This window comes from Acromyrmex echinatior, chromosome 3 (assembly GCF_024713525.1).
Source record: "Acromyrmex echinatior isolate Ae372 chromosome 3, ASM2471352v2, whole genome shotgun sequence".
Lineage (NCBI taxonomy): Eukaryota > Metazoa > Arthropoda > Insecta > Hymenoptera > Formicidae > Acromyrmex > Acromyrmex echinatior.
In genome coordinates this window covers 11,745,870-11,768,021 of record NC_141854.1, presented here as the reverse complement: position 1 = coordinate 11,768,021, position 22,152 = coordinate 11,745,870, and the positions used below count along the sequence as shown (strand labels likewise).

The following is a 22,152-nucleotide window of genomic DNA, read 5'->3' as shown; positions in this document are numbered from 1 at the left end:
TGTTTTCTAGACTTCTCTGCAATGCGTGTCTGCTATACGTATAATTGAGATAACAATACATATTTACAATTTAAAATTCCTCAAATGCTTGCATTTATGCAAATAGAGATAAGATAATAACAAGAAATAAGAATGCGTTATTCGTCTAAAGAAAAACTATATCTATTTACAAATATGCCTATTAAGAATAATAATGGTAAGTAATAGAAAATAAATTATCATAATTTTAAGTGCGTAGTGCATTTCAATATTTTATATCTCTCCTCCTTTACTACTCCCTTACACGCAAGCGCAACAGATAGGGTGATGTTACTTTATAAGAATTAATAAACTTAGGCATCAGATGGCAAAAGATGTATTGTGATATTTCAATTGAAATTTATTGCGTTTGTGTAAATTATCATAGATAAAAAAATTTGTTACAATGCTATTATACATAAATCTTCGTATCTCAATATTTGCAATACAAAAACATCAATATTAAAATTCATCTGTATAAGAAATATTTTTTATCATAATTTTATCACAATAATTTTTTATCACAATTTTTTTATCATAATTTAAACAATATATTCTAAAAGATTTACGAGTTGATCAAATAATATATTTATAAATCAACATTTAATTGTAAAAATATCGAAACTACTAACACACTTATTGACACATATGGATATTATTAAATGGATATTATTAAGTTATTAATATCATAATTGCATTATTTTTATTATTGGTTAACAATTTTTATTAATTTTAATCAGTTAACAATAATATAACAAAAATTAGGAAGAAAAATTTGAACTTATTAATTAATATTGAATTGTATATTTTAGTGAAAAATTTTACATTTTTCATAAAATTTAACAAATTAAAATAAAAATGTTTCCAGTATTCCATTATATTAATGTTTTATCTATTAATTTAAAATTAACTACAATTGATGTTAAAATTAACTACAATTTATGTTAAAATTAACTACAATTTATGTAAATTTTTTTAAATAACATTATTTGTGTACAGACCAGAGTACTGTAAAGTACGACAGAGTCGTACTCATAAGCTGAAATTCAAAATTATGCGTTATAAAAAGAGATTAAATATTAATAATTTTTATTTAATTTTTTTAACTTGGTATAAAACATTAAAAATTAATTTATATACATAAAGTGCTCACAAAACAGCAGATCGTTATAAATGTAACTTTTGGAAGAAAATTTTAAATACATAAAATATCAAAGAATGAATAAGTTAAAGCTTTGAACGTTAATGTGAGATAAAAATTAACTCGATTGTCTCTAAAAAAATTTAATATGTCGTATTAAATACGACTGGCATTGCATTTACCGCTGCAAAGCCTTCCAATGATGGAACAAACATTCCACCCACAACCATTTTGCAACTTCTCAAGCTTCTCTGCATTATAATTGGCAATAATTTTTGTGCTTGTATAGGCGCGCCTTGCCATCGTGTGATGTATCTAAAAGTTTATCTAGGTATTAGTTTTCATCATTTATGACATCATAGATACAGTTCGTTATCATATCATTAAGACGATTGGAATTATTTTAAGTGTTTTTAAGTATTTATCCGTAACTGTTGTTAATAATGTCAAATTTATCAAAAAATATAAAAAAATATAAATAATTAATATATTAAGATAGTTAATTAACATTTGTGTTATACTATTATATTAATATGTGAATATAATGATTTGTTATCATTTTAATATTTTAATTGCCATCCATAATTGGGTAATGCGTAAAATTCGTAAGAGTTCCATCACTTACTTGAGAGCAACTATTTTATGCATCTGTTTAAGAATGATTTTACTAAGTATTTAATACATTAAAAAAATAATATAAATTATATTAAGACATTAAAAAAGATAATAAAATATCAAAATAATACTTAATTTATTAATCCTAATGTCGAAATCAGCTTGATAATCAAAGAGTATTAATTGTGTTATCATTATAATAATACAACAAGATAAAATTAGTGTTTACAGATATTATTAGAAAAATTTTTATAAACTTTTAAAATTCTGAAACATTTGAAAGCGTTATGTGTACTTACATGTTTTGAAAAATATCTGTGCTATGATCTATTAAAATTTGGCCAAGATAGTTACCCACAAATAAATAAATAATATGACCAAGTATAAAAAAACCTATCAATACGATTTCGTTAACTTTCTTTGAAAATAGAACTGTTTGAAAAAGCTGTAAAAAAAATGAGCAATAATTACAGAAATTTAGAAATAAATATTAGCTAAACACATTAATAATAAATTCTTATTAAAAGAAAATAAATTTGTATTTTTTAGTATAGTTTTTTTTATGCAATTATAATAATATATTATATAAAATTAATAAAATATTAATCAAATTAATATATTAATATACATGTGTATATATACATATATATATTAATAATGTTTGGACAAAACTAGATATATGAAATACTTAAAGAAGTATAACTCACGCAGAAAAGATTCATGATTAGAGATGTAATACCGATTAGAAGGAGAATGCTATATGATATCCCCAAAGTAGACCATAGGAATTCGGAAAACCTTGAACAAAGATTAACTACTATTGCATCATTAAAGTTTACGTCTATCTAGTTGGCCTCTTCACTTAATCAAAATTTAATAAATAAATTATATATTAATATGCTATTTACGCGCATTATAATCCACAAATAAATTTATGCTCAAATATCAAAATAATTTCGATTTTATGCTACATCCTTTGATATTTTTTTGGATTATACAGCAATATTTGTATCTTCACGTCGTTTAAAATTATAAAAGTACATTATTTAATTATGCAAAATATATCCTTAATTATTGCGTTATTATTTCTAAGTAATATTGAAATATTGTATATATAATAATATTGTAATGTTTTTACTCTGCAACTTTTAAGACCTCTCTTAACATCAGAAATATAAAAATTTATCTTCAAATTTTTTTAAAAATAGTAGAGATCGATTAATTTGATAAATATATAATTAAATTTTAATACAATTAATCTACAATTTATGCGCATTTATATTTATAGTCATTTTAATTTTATGTTGTATTTCTTCAAAAATTTTTATAACAATTATGTCTTTGGCATTAGGAAAGAAATAAGGATTGCAATGTAAAAATTACTGGGAAATAAGCGTAGACATCAAAGATATATTTCGCAGAACTAAATAATAAATTTTGCAATTTTAAATGACTTAGGAATGAATATTATTATTTTCAAGCAGGAAGTATCTTAAGAGATTGCGCAAAAAATTAAAATTATTCTGATATTAGAGTGCATGAATAGCGTATAAATTCTATGCACTTGATTTTTCAAATCAGTTATTATTAACATATAGAGGAACCTACTTAGTTTCATAGAAAATTTTTTGGCTAAATGAATTAGCGCAAGATTTTTTTCAGATATATAAATAGCAAATTATTATATAATTTATTAATTAAATTTTTGTTATGTAGAAATGACCAGCTAGACAAATGTAATTTTCATTTCTTCCCACCCTTCTTACTCTGCACAAATTTTTGAGAAATTTTTTAAATCTTGTGATATGAATATTGTCTGACAAAGATTCAATACTTTACAATGTATTAATCGTCCAATCAAATATTTTTCCATTTACTATAAGCAAAATGCATTATACCGACTCGAGAGCTTTTTTATGAATATGTACAGCCTCAATTATCCGTTTGTAGATGATAATTGCTTGCTTTTCAGATGTGTATCCTTGTAAAAGCTTGTCATTGAATGCTTGATCCATTCGATAACTATAAAAATAGCAATCGTATATAATAAAATTGATAGCATATCAATTAATTAAAAAATTAAAATAAAAATAAAGCATTGAATGCATAATAAAAATGAAATTAAACAATTTATATGATTATGATGTTTATTCGATCTTTCTTTATTTTATTACCTGGCAATTTGAAACATTCCACAAACATGTTGTATATATGTTACATACAACGTTTCCGTGGCTATCAAAGTAATAATTATTAAACCTATAGTAACGTCTACTTGCAATAAAATTACATAAAAAAACTTTTGCTGGTCAACAAAGTACTCTCCCGGAAATAGAAGTTGTCGTGGACGCGAAATATTCAATGGTGTAACAATATCGAGGATGCTTGGTATCAATGGTAAGAAAGAACAACTTAACATAGTTACAAAACCCAGTACTGCATAAAAAATAGAGAAGAAGTAAGATTTTTAATATAATTGTACTTTTATTTAAAAGCCGCTATGTTGTGTATATGTATCTATTTCTTACTTGTCAAACTCAAAGTACACATACTTCCAATGCAAGTATATCTCTCTATGATCTCTAATTCTTTTTTATCTTTAAGCATATTCCAATCTTCTTCTACACGATCCATGAGACACTTTATCTATTTGCAAAGAATTATAAGAATAAATTTAAATGTATGTGTAAAGGAGGGAGTTCAAAAATAGCTAAAATATAATATGAAAGTATAAAAATTTATTTTTGTGATCATAAATCTAAAGAAATATAAAAAAATAACATATTTATTTTTAACTTCTTCTACATATAATACATTTTAAAATACATTATCTGAATTATGAATATTGCATGATATTATTGTTATTAGTTTTCTTGTACCTACTTTCTGTTAATGCAAATGTTTTTTCTTCATATACTTCGAGGAAAATTATGAAATTAGTTTTTTAGATGTTGATTTAAAGTCAATTGAAGCCATTTTTTAACTCTTTTCTAATCGTTTTTTGCAACAAATGTTAAAATATATTTCCAATTTTTATTATAATGTTTTGTTATACATTAATAAAAAATGTGACAAATTAAGATAAAAAATTAAAAAGAACTTGTAATTTACATCGCACTATATGTTATTAATATCGTATAGAAGTAAAATCTAAATATAATAGATAAATAAATATATTTAGTGAAAAAGACACTATATCATCTCTTGATTTCAGATAAAATAAGTAAGCAGGGAATGAAAATGACTAGTTACTTCTAACGCCGTTATATTTCTTATTCGTTATTATAATACCAATTTGACAACAACAAATTTTTTTATGACTGTAACGATAACAACAATTGTAAAGTTACTCGATCATTATTTATAACGAATTGGAAAAGTCACTCGTTACTGAAACAATTAATTCTGTATTTGTAACTCGTTACTTTTTAGTCGTTATTTATAATGAGGTAACGTTACTTCTTACAAATTACTTTTTTCAGTAAATAAATGCGTAATGATGCAAGTTACTTTTCCATGTAACTTTCTTAACCTTAGCATAATTTTAGCATTCAGTTAGTTATCATTATAGTTATAAAAATTGCAACGTCATTATCAAATTATTGTTATAAAAAATATGGAACAGTAATTCTTTCATTTCCTATAAACAGAGTCGGATTAAATTTTGCCGCTCTTAGGCATTTCAATCATTGCCGCCTCTATTTTACCCTCAAACTCAGATTCTCAATTGTTGCGTCTGCGTTCGCAACGAACAACAAAAAAAAAGATTTCTGCACAAGAATTTTATTAATTTAACTTTTTTGCACAATGTTTTCATAGATTTAATAGGTACTTAGAAATTTCAAAATTATTATACATCTCTTTTACTACAATAGAAAAAACTTTTTTTTGATAGAAAACTCATTTATCGCAAATTTATTTATTTCATTCTATATAATCAATGATAAAAAAAAGCTGGCATAATCTCTCTCAAATTTCTTCTGATAGAATGAAATCGGCGCGAAACCTCAACTAGATTTTAATGATCGTTGGATCATTAAAATAATGATTAAAATAATGATGGATAATGGATGGACAATTTTCTCAATCATTGCGCCTGGAAAAAATGGCTATATTTTTAGAAATATTTTCAAAAAAATGCCGGCTCCCTAAACTTGCCGCTCCTAAGTTAGCCTTTACTGTTAATCCGACCCCCTGAGAAAACGTGTATTATAAAGTAGAGTAGATCAATGTTTAATAAATTATTTTATGTTTTATGATAATAAACGGAGGAGATTTTATGATAATAAAGGAAAACGCTTGTTTATTTTAACGATTTCTTTTCTAATATAATATTTGAAAATAAAAAAAATATTACATAATAGAGATTGCAATGCACTATCAACTAACCTTTCTAGCAACAATACAGAACGTTTGATATTTTATAATATAAATTATGCAAAGCACAGTAAAAGAAAGAAGTCTCAGCATGACATCAATATTTCGTTTCAATGTTAGCATTTTCGTAATCTAAAACCATGAATTTTGGTAAGTTGATAATTATTGGAAAATTTTTCAAGCGAATAGTTTTTATATTTGTAGTTTTATTAATGGAATAATAATTTTTTATATAAGTATAACATACTATGATTAAATGAAACATGACGTTTAGTGATAAGCAGATTTTTTTCATGTGAAATTTTGCATAATATTCTTACCTGACAAATCATCATGAATATTATAAAAATGTTACAAAGTATCATTTGACAATACTTGTAGATAGAATTTTCATTAGTTGGCCATAAGCCAACTAATAGCAAGAGATGTCGATTGAGTTTATAATATCTATCTCCAACGAAGTTCATCTTCTCACGACTGTCAAAATACTTCTGTGTTGAGAAACGAAGAATTATCTTTACGTTCTTCCTCTCCCACCATATTCTATATTTATTGAACCAATTATATTTTTCGCTATATCGCTTCTTGCTTGTCTATAAAATAAGTGCAAAAAGTAAGTATTACAATTTATGCATAAGTTCAATATAATTTTGTAATTTGCAAAATTATTTACATAGAAATATGACTAAAAATTCCTTGCATATTTTACATCTATTCATATAGATGCGTAAAAATGACATGTGAAGAAAATTTGTAATCTACACAATTACAACACAAGTGCCTTTCTTCCAGAAGGATAATTTTCTTATGCCAAACTGCAATATACATTCTTTTTCATTGTTCGTCAAGTCGTCAATAATTGTGTTCAATGCAGCTTTCATATATCAACTTGAAACTTTTTGATACATGCATATATTTGAATAAATAAATTTCTTTAAATATATCTATTCCATATATCTCTTTTAAGATAATGCCATTTTTTAAGATACAAAGAATTAACAGAGACTATGAAAAAATTTTACAGTTTTTGGATATATTTATTTTATTTAGTGTAAAGTGTATGATATAAACCGACACTTAAAATCAGTTCTCACATTTAAGATATCAAATACAGTCTTAAGACACCATAAGCTAATTACAGAGCAATATTAGCATTTTAAGACATTATTTAAGACGATTTTAAAATAAAAACTGAATATGAATACGGCCATAGGTACATTTCAGCGACATGTTCAGTATTTATCTGATAATCTCATATTAAGAAATTAAAGTATTGTTTTGTATCATCAGTATTTCAACTTTTTTAATTTAATATTATCCCTAATGTAAAATCGCAAAATAAATAAATAATTTATTGCTGACTAGAATATATTTTCTTCAGCATATTAATACACAATCATTTTTATTCCTAAATAATTATATTTAAATATAGATAGACATATGTAAAATTGATATTCAATGAATATTTTCTATAAATGTACAAGACTTTTTTCTTTTTTCAATTATTCATGTCAATAACTATTCATATGTATATGGGTAAAACTTATTGATTTAAAACCTCAAAATATTTAACCTTAATTTATTGTTATATAAATATAATTTAACATTATATATTTTATAATTAAATATAATAACAAAGCAAAATTTTAAATTAAAAATTTTAATATTTACACTGAGAGAAAAAAAATAGTTGTTAGTAGTTAATAGTTAATTAGTTAGTGTGGTAATTATAAAGTTCAACTCTAAAATTTAAATACTTGCAACTAGTTTTAAGTAATAAGAAAAAGTAATAAGAACTAAAGTAGCACCGAGTACTATAAAAAGTGTTCAGTGTATCTACGTTACACTAATAACGATAAATAATAATAATATATAATATATAATAATATAATTGTCAACAAGAAAATACTTAATGTTTTTTTCATATTAATTAAAAATATAGTGATTTTTCTTTTTCTTCTCAAATTTTTTAAAATATATATTCTGATATTTCACAAAAATATTCCATGATGCATTTTATTGATCAGAGAACGTCATGTCGAATGTTCTCAACATCACATACAACTAATTTTAGATACGACAAAACTTGTGCACTAAAAACTAATAAAAATATTGCATGCTGTGTAAATCAGCTGTTCCAATGGGTAAGCAGTACAGTGCAATGCGTCGTCGCGTTGACGTTGGCATTACGACGCGGCGCGGGCGCAGTAACGAACAATAGTCTCTATTCGTGGCATTTCCCTCAATAGAGCGTGAACCATCATGCGAAAAGTTTCGGTCGTGTACATTTCTTCATCGTCGCGAAACTTCGTTTTCTTAGTGTTGACAATGTTGAACAGTGCTATCTGATAAATCTTTTCTGCTCACGAAGTGTTGTGTTTATCAATGAATTGTGATGTGATGTGTGTTTTTTTAATTTCTAACGAAATTTTCAATAAATCGTGCAAAAACAAAAAATTTTCAACATAGCATAAACAAAATATACTTAAAAAATATTTAATAATTTCTGCTCTTTAACACTGATAAGTAACAAGAGATATGAGATATATCAAGGTAAAAATTCAAATAATGTGTATAGCATTTAAATAAGAATTCTTCTGCACAATTCTTATTTAAAATTTTCTATAAATAAAATTACTTTTCTTGTTTGTTCAAAATCTCTGAAGTAAAATGTAATCAATATTATTTTTGCTGCTAGTACTTGTAATACAGGGTGGGCCATCTATTGGTACGTTTTTGAATTTCGTCGTATGGCAACACCGAACGAGCTACAGACCCGAAATTTTGACAGTTTATTAGTCATACCGTCCGCGGCACGAAACAACATGTTTTCTCTTGAAGAGCGTTTTGAAATTTTAAAAACTTATTTTCAAAGTCAGTGCTGTGTCGCCGAAACTGTACGAATTTTGAAAAGAAATATGGGTCGTGATAGAGCACCCACCGAAGGAGCTATACGCAAATTGGTGAGGAAAGTTCGTGAAAGGGATGTTAGTGGATGACATTATATTACGACTGTTTTGAGTGAAATTGGCGCCGAGGTAGTCCAAAATGTCATTAATAATTGGGGTGACCGAATGGCATACTGTAAGGCCAGTAGAGGGAGCCACATGAACGAAATCGTTTTTCATTCTTGACGCGGATACTTTTAGCTTCACAACAAAAAAAAAATTAATAAAAAATATCAATGTATGCTCATTTGATCGCATTTTTAAAAACGTACCAATAGATGGCCCACCCTGTATGAAAGAAGAATTAATATAAAAAATAGGATGTACAATCAGTTAGAAGAGCGTGTGAGCGATTACTTCCTACAGCAGCCTGGAAAAAATTATACATAATTTAAAAGATTGCTCTCATGTTTTTACTTATTATTAATACGAAATCTAATCTACATTGTTATCCGGCAGCGTTCTTCACATTTTTAATCAAATTTTCAATTGATGCAATCTTAAACACTATGTGTGTATGTGTATGTATATATATATATATATATGTATATATTACGTAGGAAATTCAAGTATAATGAGCAATACTGCAAAAAGTGTTAACATTTGAGTAACCAGTTTGAGCGTCTTACATAATTATTTTGATGTCCAATAAAATTATTTTCTGCATCCAATTGAACTTTTAGATATTTTAGCAAAATGATCCTTTCGTTTTTTGTAGGATATCTTTTAGACATTTTTAGGACGTTTCTTGAAGAACTGTGTTGTGTGAGTATATATAGAATGTTTTTTGCGACAAACCTAAAGAAATGTATGTGTGATAGCTCTCGTTAAATTGAACTATATTTTTTTAAATAACTCGTATTCGACGATGCTTTTTTAAAACGCTAAATTCCTTAGAATTCAACACTGTTGAGGATTGCACATTTCTTATAAAGAGTTTAATATACATAATCTCTATCAATATAAAATGAGCTTATGAATAGAAAAATAAACGCATGTGATGTGATTCTCAATACCCTCAGAATTTCTAAAAAGTGCCTTAGTCAATTCACAGTAGATGCAATGTTTGTAATGAAATTATAGATCGTCATTTTGAACATTTGTTATAATAAAATAAACAAAACAAAATTTAAAAACATGATTTTTAAAATTCTAATCTAACTTTATAGAAACCAAACTGCGAACCAAACAGCGTTCAACAGATTTCTTAATAAAAATTGTCAATTTATCGAGATCTTGCATCTTATATACATAGGATAATTCAATGAACTCGAAGATCTGAAATTACTTGCACATACAAATTTAGATATTTGATATACAAATTCTTATTATAAATATCTCGGTATCGGCTTAGACAATACTGCTTAATATCTTTTTATACAGTTTTATTTGATGCTCCTTCAATTTTCATATTAAAAAAAATATAAGATTATAAAAACTCAATACATAAAAAAAGTAAAAAATATTAACAGGAAAACTTTGGAGGTATCCCTATCTGATTTTAATGAAACTTAGTTGGTTTGTAAAGGAGATAAAAATATTCAATACATATTTCTTTTTATTGGCCAAATATATTTAAGGGGTAGAATCAGCTAAATCGTTTTTCAACTACAAATTCTGAACAAAATATGCATAATTTTCTAAATATACAAATTTCGTAAATATACTTTCGTAAATATAATTTCGTAAATATAATTTCGTAAATGTACAGAATTTCGAAAGCTATTCTGGTATATACTGGTATATAAAAATTACTAGGTGCGCTCGCCTATATTACCTGGCACACCCCAAGTTGCGTGCAAATAGTCTCGACGGATGTCACGTTGCGATGCCGCATGCCATGCCGAGGAGAGACTTGCGTTCAAGGGACAATATATACAATTAAGCGCACAACGTTAAGTCTTGAAATTCTGTACATTTTGTATATTTACGAAATCATGCATCGTTCAAAAGTTAAGTATAGCTGAGAAATGAAAATTTTACAAGATTTCCAAGATTTAATTTTATTCCTTGAGTATGTTTGGTTATCAATAAAAAAATCTTTTTTACTAACTAAATTTCATAAAACCGATAAAGAATACTTGGAAGCCTTTCCCCTTATAAGGAAGGCTTTTGTTTAGAGGTCTTTTAATGTTTTTGATTTTAACATATATTGTTAAAGTTATAAATCTAACAATCAAAAGATTTAAATTATCGCTTATTATTTATTAAAAAGTTATTGTCAAATATAATAAGTCATACAAATGTATGCTGATTGCTATCAAATTTGAATTATTTCAGAGAATTTAGAAATAAAAGTATCTCTTTTATGAAGTGTTGTAGATAATAGTTCAGAAATATGTATTTGTTTGATGGTAAAAAGTTTCTTAGTTTCGCTTTGCGTGATAGCTTTTAACTTTCCCTTCCTAAATAATTATATATCTCGATTTTCCTTTCGAATTACCCTTACCCTTATAATATTGCCACCATTATATAAAATTATAGTGTACGAATAAAAAGATAGCATTTTGATATCGATGCCATGTGCATCGTCAAAAAAAGGGGTAAACTTATTGATCAAAGTTTATGATAAGGTAAAAATGTCATTTCAAGATACGCAGACGTTGAAAAGCAGCGTTAGCTGGTCACATGGTCTTAATTTAATGCTAGCATTTGAAGCTAAAAATTTTTATCTTCTAACCTTCCGTATCAGATCGCTCAATTTTTTTTAGATTGAACGTTACATATGTGACGCTACATCCTTTTCAGTGTCTAGCGTCAATTTTGATCACAAATAACCTATTTTAAAGCTACAAATGAGCATATCGAGCATTAGCATGAAAAAACACTTTAAAAGTATAAAATATTGCAATGATCATTCTGATATTTTGTTGTTTATGATATATACTTATGATAAATGTATTTAATCTATATTAGAATTGTCTCATAATTGATGATATAGTTCTCATGTTCACAAGCCACAGTTTCATTATATTGATTAGAATCAGATTTGCTGTCTATTTTAAACGCACGGAATATAACATGGTGAGATAAGACAGTGTTAAACTCGCCATCTAAAAGATGTAATTGTAACATAATATTAAAATCTAATAAACATTTAATTATTTCAGTTATTTTTGTATGGTTATATTATTCTTCGCGCATTAATCATGTTATATTCATAATCTTCTAATTAATTATTCAAATTTATAATTTGACAGAAAAATATAATATATCATTACCGATGCAAAACTTTCCAGCGATGCCATAATTATACCACCAATATTGAGCACATAACCTTTTACTGTTCTTTGTAGTATAAATATAAAAAGTTTTTGAATATGCACGGGTGCTGCATACCATGGTATATCGTATCTATGTAATTACAAAGAGAATGTGATATATTTCTTTCTTTTTATTAAGATTCTTATTAAATGTATAATACAATTTGTGTTTTAATAAGCAAATAATGTATCATGGATTAATTCTAAAAACTTACACTTTATCAAACATAAGAATACTACGATCTGTTAGTTTTTGTCCAAAATAATTGATGAAAAACAAAAAAGCATACTGGCCTCCACTAAAAGAGCCAGTTGCTATTAATTCCCCAAAATCATTCATTGCTAAAATAGCCTCGATTAGCTAAAAACATGGAATTTTTAACTAATTTTAAATTTTTTATAATTAGAAAATATTTTATTGCTACATAGGAAGAACATAAAATAGAACTAAGAATATTTATTTTAAAAAATAACTCACACGAAACATATTAATAGTTATCGCAATTATTCCAAGTACGAACATAATAAAATAGGTTACCTTGAATGTGGACATCAGGTAGTCTAAAAATCTTTAACAGTGAAAAATTGCATGAATTAATTATGTATAATATTTAAGTTAACGCGTTAATTTTTTTTACACTGAAAATATATGCAAATCATTTTTTAGCAAAAAAAATTAAGATACCTTGCATCTTTTTTCATGATTGATATACTCACTCAACTGTTCTTGTATGGACATTTACAACTTTTACGATTCTGGCGTGAATTATGGCATATTTTTCATTTGTATTTACTGAAAACATTCCGTCATCGAAGACATGTTTCAAACGGTAGCTATAAATATAGATTCATATTATTTTTGGGTAATAAGATATAATATATCAAGTCTCTCTCTCTCTCTCTCTCTCTCTCTCTCTCTCTCCCTCTCTCTCTCAATTCATTGAATACAATTATCATGTATTTGAGTATAAAAGTTATATATATATATATATACATATATATATATATATATATATATTAGGTGTTGGAATTAATTCGTAGCGTTTTTAATGAAAGAATGTTATTTATTTCACATGAGCATTAAAAAATACATTAATGAAAGTACTTCCCATCACTTGTAAAACGCTACGAATTAATTCCAACACCTAATATATATATATCTTTTTCTATAATTTATATTATAATTTACTTTGCTTCTGCGATGGCTGCTGTGTTTTGTAACAATAATAATTAGAGATGCACTGAAAATCTCCAGTATAAAGTAATATCCGGTATCTTTACTACCTATATCTTTACTATCAGATGGCCCAATATCATTAATATTATATCTGGCAATATATATGTATATTTGATTGAAATTTTATATTGAAAGTTTGCGTTATTGATGCAGAATTTTATTCTTTTCAGCTAAATTTCTTGCATAGTTCTTTCCTATTTTTCTTTTCACGGAAAAATAATGGAAATTATTATCACTATTTTTCCTTTGCTTTTCTGTTTTTTTAGAATTTTGGGGAATTTGTACTGGAAAATATCCAAAATCCAGCTAGATAATTTCTCTACCGAATATTAGATATCCGGTATCACATTCTTTTCGGATATCCAATATCTGATATCTGGTAATTTTATGATCCAATGCATCCCTAATAATAATCATTGCTAAATTCATAGAATTATGTGATAAAAAGAAAGAATATATTATACATCTATATATATCTTATACATTTATATAAAATGTACAAGAAAATATTCAAAATGCGTTATTATTTTCAAAAATTTACAACATCTCACCTAGTCACTTCAAACAGTCCACAAGCATGTAGAAGATATAACATATTTAATGATGAAGTTGCAATTATTGCTGTTAAGCCTAGCACGATTGATAATAATTGATGCACCAGAATAGAATAAAAATATTTCTGTTCATCGAGAATACAATATTCTGCTAAGAGAGGCAATTTCCTTAAACGAGATTCGTTTAAGGGATAAACAAAATCAAGAAAACTCGGCAAATAAAAACTCAAAATATAGCTAAATAGAAGTGGCAAGAGAAAAGCTAAAACAACATCATACTATTATATATCAGAAATGGATTACAGAGCAGTTTTCGTTATCTCTGTGTTCATATGTTTGTAATTTAATGAAAATGGTAAAATTTCTGATATCCTACCAAAGAAAATCATTGTATATCGCATTCCGACTATGGTATGATAGCGTATAACTTTGCATTCTCTTTCATCTTTTAATGTATTCCAATCATGTTGAATTCTATTCATCATATCTTTTATCTAATAATGTTAATGATAATTAAACGTTAACGCCCCAATATTATATTTAAATCTTAATGATACATTTTTTATAATCAAGTAGAATAAGTTATTATAATAATCTAAATTAAATTGTTCACGTACTCTGTCAATCTTAATAATGAAGTTAAGAAAGTTTATAACATAGATGAAACAAGGGATAGTATACGTTAGACTATACAGAAAATCGTCGAGATCGTGAACCGTGTTTTGCAATTTGATGAACTGCAGAAAAAGTTTTATTATATTTACAACAATTTTTTTTAAAGAATGATGCTAAAGATATTAAATCACTGTTGTAGTCTAATTCTGTTATTTTTACACATGTTAGTTAAAGTTAATTAGAATTTTTCTGATATTTATAAAAATGACTCATGTAAAAAATAAATGAAGGATACATGAGCAGTATAAAATAAATATTAAAATTAAACTAAATAAAATTATAATTTAAAGTAAGTATAAGGAATATTAATATATGTATACATAAAAGAAGCACTAATTTTATATTTTATATTTTTTTATAAATAAATACATAAAAAAAATTACCTGAGTAATACTAGTAGATATAAGGACAAAAATCGTAAATGCTCTATAAATATATATATACATAGAATTATTATAAGGCCATAATCCTGTCATTTCTAGAAAAAAACGATTGATTCTATAGTAACGCTGACCGTAAAAGTTCATTTTACTTCTTCAAAAGCTTCACTACATTTGTCACGAGTATATCGAAAAAACTCATTTTTTCCAACAATATTATTGATGATCACAATCATAATTTTCTCGCAAATTTTATAATTTTATTTAGGAGATTGTGGTAAAAAAAAAAAATACGACGATTAAGGTAAATTACATAAAATACGTGATGGAAAACAAATGTTCGCCGCTTTCATCATTTATTCATATATATCTTGCGCACGCGCGATTGTCACTATTCTGAGACCCACATTCAGTCTTTATTTTCACACAAGTTGTTGAATCGTGAAGATGATATTAAGTTTTATGTTACATATTTAATGCTTCAGCATATTATATTAAAGAAAATATTAGAAGGTAAATGCCGAGAAAAAAAATATTACATTAAAAAGTTGTTTATAGTACATACACACATACACACACGGGTGTGTGTGTACTACATAATTGATACACAATAAGTCACATGCCACAGAAAGTATCTTATTTATTGTTAATTATAATACATATTTATTTAATCAATTTAAATTAGAAGTTAATATTATAATTACATCGATATATATACGACTGTTAAAGATAAAAAAAACACAGATAAAAAATAAAATATATTTTAATTCCCTAAAAATATGTCTTAATTTATGACATAATAGTAAAAATTGTAAAAAGTGAAGAATGTATTTTATTGTTATTTCAAAATTTATTTTAATAAATATCCAGAGAAATAAATGTAGTACGTACTGATTGTATTGTAAAAACCTGCGATTCAAATTTTTTTAAACGTAACTATCATGCTTTTCATGGTTTTCTTTGTGTGCTCCCATGGATTGAAGGACCATAACGTAGGATATAGACATACTCATAAGCTGAATATAATAAATATTAAAAATCATTTTTTATTTTATAAGATAAATCAAAGGAAATTGCTCGTAATTTTTTATGCTCATAATTCCTTATAATACCTTAGCGAAACCTTCTAATGACGCATCAAATAAACCTCCAGCTGTTAAAGCACTCTTCCTGTAACTTCTTTGCATTATAAATAGTATCAGTTTTTGCATATATAATGGCGCAGCATACCAGTGTGCATTGTATCTGTTAATACATATACAGATACACATGTATAGCAATTAATAATGATAAATATATATTTAATTAAATGTAGTCATTAAATGACCAATAAATTTTTTCATTCTTATTAAATTTTAAAAATTGTAAGTCACAACAAAAATTCGTAGCAGTATTTCATTTGTATCATGTCTACATATTTTTAAAAAAATTTAGCCACTACATCATTCGATAGAGCAAAGTTTCAGCTTCAAGAAACTATTTTTTGATGTGAAATATGATGATTTTTAACGGAGTTATAAGCAAAGTTAAATAACTTTTTTTTCATTTAATCTATGGTAACTTAATACAAAATCTTAGGAACATTTTAAAAAATGATTTTGTAGCTTAAAAAAGTTATAAATAGTTTAAAAAATTTTAAGCTTTCACTAGATATACTAGCTTGATCAAAAAGTTTCCGGAATTCATTCAGAAAATTCAAAATACAAGTTTATTCATCAAAAGTGATATTGTCCCCTTCAAAGTACTCTCCAGCGACTGCAACGCACTTATGCCAGCGCTTAATCCAACTCTCGAAACATTTCTGGAACTCTATTATTGGTATAGCCATCAGAGCCGTCTTCGATTTTTCCATTACCTCCTTTCGGCTGTTAAAACGCGTTCCCCGCAGGTTTTTTGACTCGAACAGAAAAAAATCGCAGGGAGCCATATCGGGTGAATTCGATGGCTGTTGGATGGTATTCGTTGTTGCAAACTCGTTGCAAATTCAACTGCATTTTTAAAACTGTAAAAAATCGAAAACACGCGCAGAGGTAGATGTACTCAAGACGGCGTAATTTTTACAAATGTCAAGCTATGGCGATAAAATTTGATGGAAATGTCAATGATAGATGTGGCAACCTAGCCAAAAAAAAGAACTCAAATCAGCTGACTCAGAGCATCACCTGGTGGTCTCTTCCGGAAACTTTTTGATCAAGCTGGTATTCAAAAAATGAAAAATTGTATATTCTTAATTATTCACATATTACAGAGAGTATTAAAGCCGTCAAAATTGTATTATAAATGTATCAAAAATATAAAATTAAAAAATATATCTAATACGTACGTTGCTTGAAAAATGCTGATGCTGTTATCTATGACATCTTGTCCAACATAATTTCCCACAAATACATAATATAACTGTATCATTATACAGGCGCCGATTATCAATAAGTCCACTTTCTCCAGGGATATTACTGCATTATAAAACTTGAATCGAACGTTGTTTATTAATTATCTTATTTAATATATAATCTTTTGTAGTTATATATTTTTTGTATGTCATAATAATAATTAATCTTTTTTGAATAAATGATATTGTGTTCTTTTTTTCGCAATAATTGCACTTACATTAAGTAAAGAGACACTCATCAAAGCCACACCAAGTCCTAATAACACGAAATACAATGTCGCAAAACTGTTCGTCAAAATATTGGCCAAACTTCAACAGCAAAATGTGTATTTTTATTAATTCATTGCAATAATATTTAAGCCTTTGTACTTAGCCTTTTCTGCGAGGATTTTTAGACACATCTAAAGTTGTAAGAAAAATAGTAATTTTTATTAGATTTGTTTTTATTAAATTGTTTATAAAACAATACTAAAAAAAAGTTTGGTAATAATTAACAAATGTTTAGTGAAATAATGAAATAATGCCAATTAAATGTTTGGTTGTAACTAAAGATTTCTAAAAGTAAAATTATGTTTAATTATATTAATCAAACATTTAATTAACATTATTTTACTAAACATTTGGTAGCTATTACTAAAATATTTTCTATGCAAAGTTACTTTTTACGTGAATATAAAATAATATTTATAATATACGCAACAATAATTTTTGTTTGCTGAATTGCTCAGGCAAAATAGGCTTCAAGTGTAAAGGAACTACAGGATATACACTAATACTAACTCTATAGCTCTGCGATGAACATATACAGCCTGAATTAATTTGTTGTAAAATATATATTGTTTAATATTCTTTGGCATTTGTTGTATATTTTCATTAAATATGTTTTCTATTCGATAGCTATGAAAATACGGTATTACTAAACTTATTACAATATTAGCATTTTTAAGTAAATCGATAAAATCAACAATCGTGATAATTAAAATCACTCTTGTTTTTACCTGGCGATTCTAAACATGGCGCATGTGTGCAGTGCGTATGCTATGTGTAATGATGCGATAGACATTATTGTCATATTACCAGCATACATAGCTACCATAATATGTGTCAAAATAGCGATAAGGTATGTTTCTTCATCAACAAAGTATTCCACTAAAATTAATGTTTGTTGCGGCCGCGATTCATTCATTGGTATGATCACATTAAGTACATGGGGTAAACAAACTATTACTACGAATCCCAATGAACTGCTAATAATCAAAACTGAAGCAAGCAAATTATGTCGCGTATTTAATGTAGTTTAAAGAGCAATGTATATTTTCATATGTTATAAATAAAAATACTAGTATGGAGAAAAAAATTATACAGCATATATTAATCTAATTATATTTGCATCAATCTAAGAGTATGTTATCATTTAAAAACATTTTATATAATTTTTACAAGAAAATATAATTAAATATTTTAATAAAAATATAATCATATAATGTACATAAAAACAAATTATATAATTAATTATCATATAAATAAAAATATATATAAATATAAATATATATATAAATATATGAATAAATAAATATATAAATAAATATATATATATTAGGTGTTGGAATTAATTCGTAGCGTTTTTTAATGAAAGAATGTTATTTATTTCACATGAGCATTAAAAAATACATTAATGAAAGTACTTCCCATCACTTGTAAAACGCTACGAATTAATTCCAACACCTAATATATAAATATATTGTATAAATAAATTAATGTAAAAGTATATATTACAAAAAAGAATTACACGATTGATATTTGATTTTATATCTTACGTATAAAACCGATCATAAATAATTTTGCATAGCTTGCGTATTTTCGTATTATTTCCAATTCCGTTTGAGCTTTTATTATATTCCAATCGTATCGAACTCTATCAAAGATATATTTAATCTGTGATATAAATAAAATATTTCATTCTGTAAATTTTTTTGGTATTATGTCCTATTAATTATTTTTTATTATTTTTATATAATCGTTACGTTTGCAGTTTTTAATGTCTTGTTTAATATACAGGGTGGGCCATCTATTGGTACGTTTTTGAATTTCGTCGTATGGCAACACCGAACGAGCTACAGACCCGAAATTTTGACAGTTTATTAGTCATACCGTCCGCGGCACGAAACAACATGTTTTCTCTTGAAGAGCGTTTTGAAATTTTAAAAACTTATTTTCAAAGTCAGTGCTGTGTCGCCGAAACTGTACGAATTTTGAAAAGAAATATGGGTCGTGATAGAGCACCCACCGAAGGAGCTATACGCAAATTGGTGAGGAAAGTTCGTGAGAAAGGGATGTTAGTGGATGACATTATATTACGACTGTTTTGAGTGAAATTGGCGCCGAGGTAGTCCAAAATGTCATTAATAATTGGGGTGACCGAATGGCATACTGTAAGGCCAGTAGAGGGAGCCACATGAACGAAATCGTTTTTCATTCTTGACGCGGATACTTTTAGCTTCACAACAAAAAAAAAATTAATAAAAAATATCAATGTATGCTCATTTGATCGCATTTTTAAAAACGTACCAATAGATGGCCCACCCTGTACATATCGAATAATTATGTCATACACTAAGTATGTATGTAGTATTACATATAATGAGAACAAAAATTTGTTTAATTTATAATAATTTTATAAAAACAAAGAATTCCAAATCCATTAAAAATATATGAATACTTACATTATCGGTAAGTAGGAGACATGCATTATATTTTACAATAAAAATACAAGTCAGAATGATAAACAATAAAATTTTCAAGATACGATCCATACTGTATTTTTTTATAAGAAATGTATTGCACTGAAAATAATAGTCTTAATCATCGTTGTAAAATTTGAGTAAGCATAAGTTTATGTAAAAGTTTATTCAATTACTTATATCTTATATTATAGGCAAGTTTTGTATTTAAATAAGCGTTTAATAACATGCGTGTAAAATGAAAAATCACTGAATACCTGACATATCAGAAAAGATATAAATAATGTTTGGAAAAAGATTATTTGAATTTTCTTCAAAGTTCGAGTTTGATAAGGCCATAAACCGAAACATATCAGAAAAATTTTATTTAGTTTATAGTACCGTTCTCCAGCGAAGTCCATCTTCGGTGAAAGCTAAAGTGTGTATGTTAGGAACAACGTCGCGAAACTGCGTTTCCCCCTCCATGTATCAAACTTAAGTGAATTTTTCTTTCTCAAGCTAATAGTATAATTTTAAGGATGACGATAAGTTCATCGTGAGATAAACAGCAGATGTAAAAAATTCATAAAGTATTAGCGAGGGAGAGAATGAGTGTAAATAAGAAAAATTAATTTTCCTCGAGTTTCTTCCTCGACTATAGAATGAAAATAAGTTATCAATATAATATTATCAAAATTGACAATCCATATATCTTTTCCTAGGAAGTAACTTTTTTATTAAAATAAATTATCAATGCTATTGCAAAGACTAGAAGTATTACGGATAGCACAGACTATTTTATATTGATACAAGTCAACTTTATCATAGTGTCGTATATCAAAACAATGTTTTTGCTATCAATATCTATATATACATGCATGTAATAGTAACATCTTTCATATTTTGTGTATATTAATTCGAATAAGAAAAAGAAATCGGATTTGATAGTACAATAATATAACAAACATTTTGCGAAAATGCAGAAAATGCAGATTATGATATCATGATATGATTCCTCGTTCTTGGATAAAGAAAGAACAAATGTTTTACCATTTCATAAAATTTCATATGTTCAACAATACATGTACCGTCCTATCTCGCTGCACATTGCATTTTTGTTATTCTCTTAATGTTAATTTATAAAACTTGTTTATATAATATTTATATCTTAATTATTAGTCCATTTTTTTCAAATAGAAATATTTCTAATAATATCGTTGGTTTTAAAATCGTGATCTAAATAAATAATATAAAAGCACATGTAATATTTTGTATATATTATGTAATATATTAAAAGATATATATTTTTATGTATCTTATATACATATGTAGTATCGTGCTCGTGCGTTCCGTAAATAATCATTCGGGCCTTAGCCGCGCCGATAATAATCGATCGTTAAGGAGTTTATATATAAATATGAAGATTGCTTCCTCTTGATTGTTGGATTTTGATTTCAATGCTTAATTTTTGACACAGAATGTATACTGTAAAACATTCATATCAAATTCTCATCTAAAGAAAGTCTATGTCTTTATTTTTGTGAATGTTATGAGGTGTGTGAAAACTTAAACTCGAATTTATGCGATATTTGCAAGTGTAACGAGCGTAACTAAAGCCCGAACGAATCAATTTTTATAGGACGCAAGGGTATAATATTATACATGTATATAAAATTACATGCTGTGTATGAATTATGTAAAAATATGCACTAAAGCCTATATACACATATATAAAAACTTTTTTACATTTTAAAATTTGTGACTATATATAATCATATAAGACATTTAATACACAATACAACATTAAATAACATATAAAATAAGTTGAAAGAAGA

General features: G+C 26.2%; 3 protein-coding genes and 1 long non-coding RNA gene across 7 annotated transcripts in view; 1 reads left to right on the top strand and 3 right to left on the bottom strand.

Annotated features, from left to right (window-relative positions):
• LOC147910234 (uncharacterized) overlaps positions 1 to 22,152 on the top strand; it is a 45,054-nt gene that overhangs the window by 13,414 nt on the left and 9,488 nt on the right. Inside the window, exon 3 of the long non-coding RNA XR_015544482.1 lies at positions 11 to 196. This is a non-coding gene — a long non-coding RNA (uncharacterized LOC147910234). The remainder of the gene's footprint in view (positions 1 to 10; positions 197 to 22,152) is intronic.
• LOC147910236 (uncharacterized) lies at positions 138 to 6,671 on the bottom strand. 2 transcript variants are annotated; one of them, XM_087404287.1, is made up of 9 exons: positions 6,472 to 6,671; positions 6,164 to 6,283; positions 4,303 to 4,420; positions 3,949 to 4,210; positions 3,677 to 3,796; positions 2,482 to 2,572; positions 2,074 to 2,219; positions 1,342 to 1,474; positions 138 to 1,057 (listed from the first exon to the last, which is right to left on the bottom strand). In XM_087404287.1, exons 1-9 carry the CDS (start codon positions 6,616 to 6,618, stop codon positions 1,004 to 1,006), a joined length of 1,191 nt encoding a protein of 396 aa, XP_087260413.1. In that variant the 5' UTR covers positions 6,619 to 6,671; the 3' UTR covers positions 138 to 1,003. The 2 variants fall into 2 exon arrangements, with proteins under 2 accessions (XP_087260413.1, XP_087260414.1); XM_087404288.1 differs by lacking the exon at positions 6,164 to 6,283.
• Positions 6,622 to 15,355, bottom strand: LOC147910235 (uncharacterized; the record flags this gene model as incomplete). The annotated part of the gene is made up of 9 exons (XM_087403921.1): positions 15,212 to 15,355; positions 14,771 to 14,890; positions 14,530 to 14,647; positions 14,151 to 14,415; positions 13,080 to 13,196; positions 12,901 to 12,931; positions 12,578 to 12,723; positions 12,321 to 12,453; positions 6,622 to 6,744 (listed from the first exon to the last, which is right to left on the bottom strand). Coding segments are annotated over exons 1-9 (1,197 nt in total), but the record flags the coding sequence as incomplete, so codon positions are not given.
• LOC105150025 (uncharacterized) lies at positions 13,838 to 20,804 on the bottom strand. 3 transcript variants are annotated; one of them, XM_087404269.1, is made up of 9 exons: positions 20,596 to 20,800; positions 20,321 to 20,440; positions 19,415 to 19,532; positions 18,596 to 18,857; positions 18,378 to 18,494; positions 17,816 to 17,906; positions 17,532 to 17,674; positions 16,321 to 16,453; positions 13,838 to 16,224 (listed from the first exon to the last, which is right to left on the bottom strand). In XM_087404269.1, exons 1-9 carry the CDS (start codon positions 20,737 to 20,739, stop codon positions 16,135 to 16,137), a joined length of 1,218 nt encoding a protein of 405 aa, XP_087260395.1. In that variant the 5' UTR covers positions 20,740 to 20,800; the 3' UTR covers positions 13,838 to 16,134. The 3 variants fall into 3 exon arrangements, with proteins under 3 accessions (XP_087260395.1, XP_087260397.1, XP_087260396.1); XM_087404271.1 differs by having other exon boundaries at positions 18,596 to 18,746; XM_087404270.1 differs by having other exon boundaries at positions 15,824 to 16,224; positions 20,720 to 20,804.

Bases quoted from the DNA above. Each gene is read 5' to 3' on its own strand.
- LOC105150025 (XM_087404269.1), bottom strand. From the start codon at position 20,739: ATGGACTTCGCTGGAGAACGGTACTATAAACTAAATAAAATTTTTCTG. The intron at 17,907-18,377 runs GTTAGTATTAGT...TTGCTGTTGAAG, and splicing joins GTTCATCGCAGAGCTATAGA to TTTGGCCAATATTTTGACGA. The intron at 16,225-16,320 runs GTATTATAAGGA...TATTATATTCAG, and splicing joins CATTAGAAGGTTTCGCTAAG to CTTATGAGTATGTCTATATC.
- LOC147910236 (XM_087404287.1), bottom strand. From the start codon at position 6,618: ATGAACTTCGTTGGAGATAGATATTATAAACTCAATCGACATCTCTTG. The intron at 4,421-6,163 runs GTTAGTTGATAG...CTTTGCAAATAG, and splicing joins TCTGTATTGTTGCTAGAAAG to ATAAAGTGTCTCATGGATCG. The intron at 3,797-3,948 runs GTAATAAAATAA...CTATTTTTATAG, and splicing joins GGAATGTTTCAAATTGCCAG to TTATCGAATGGATCAAGCAT.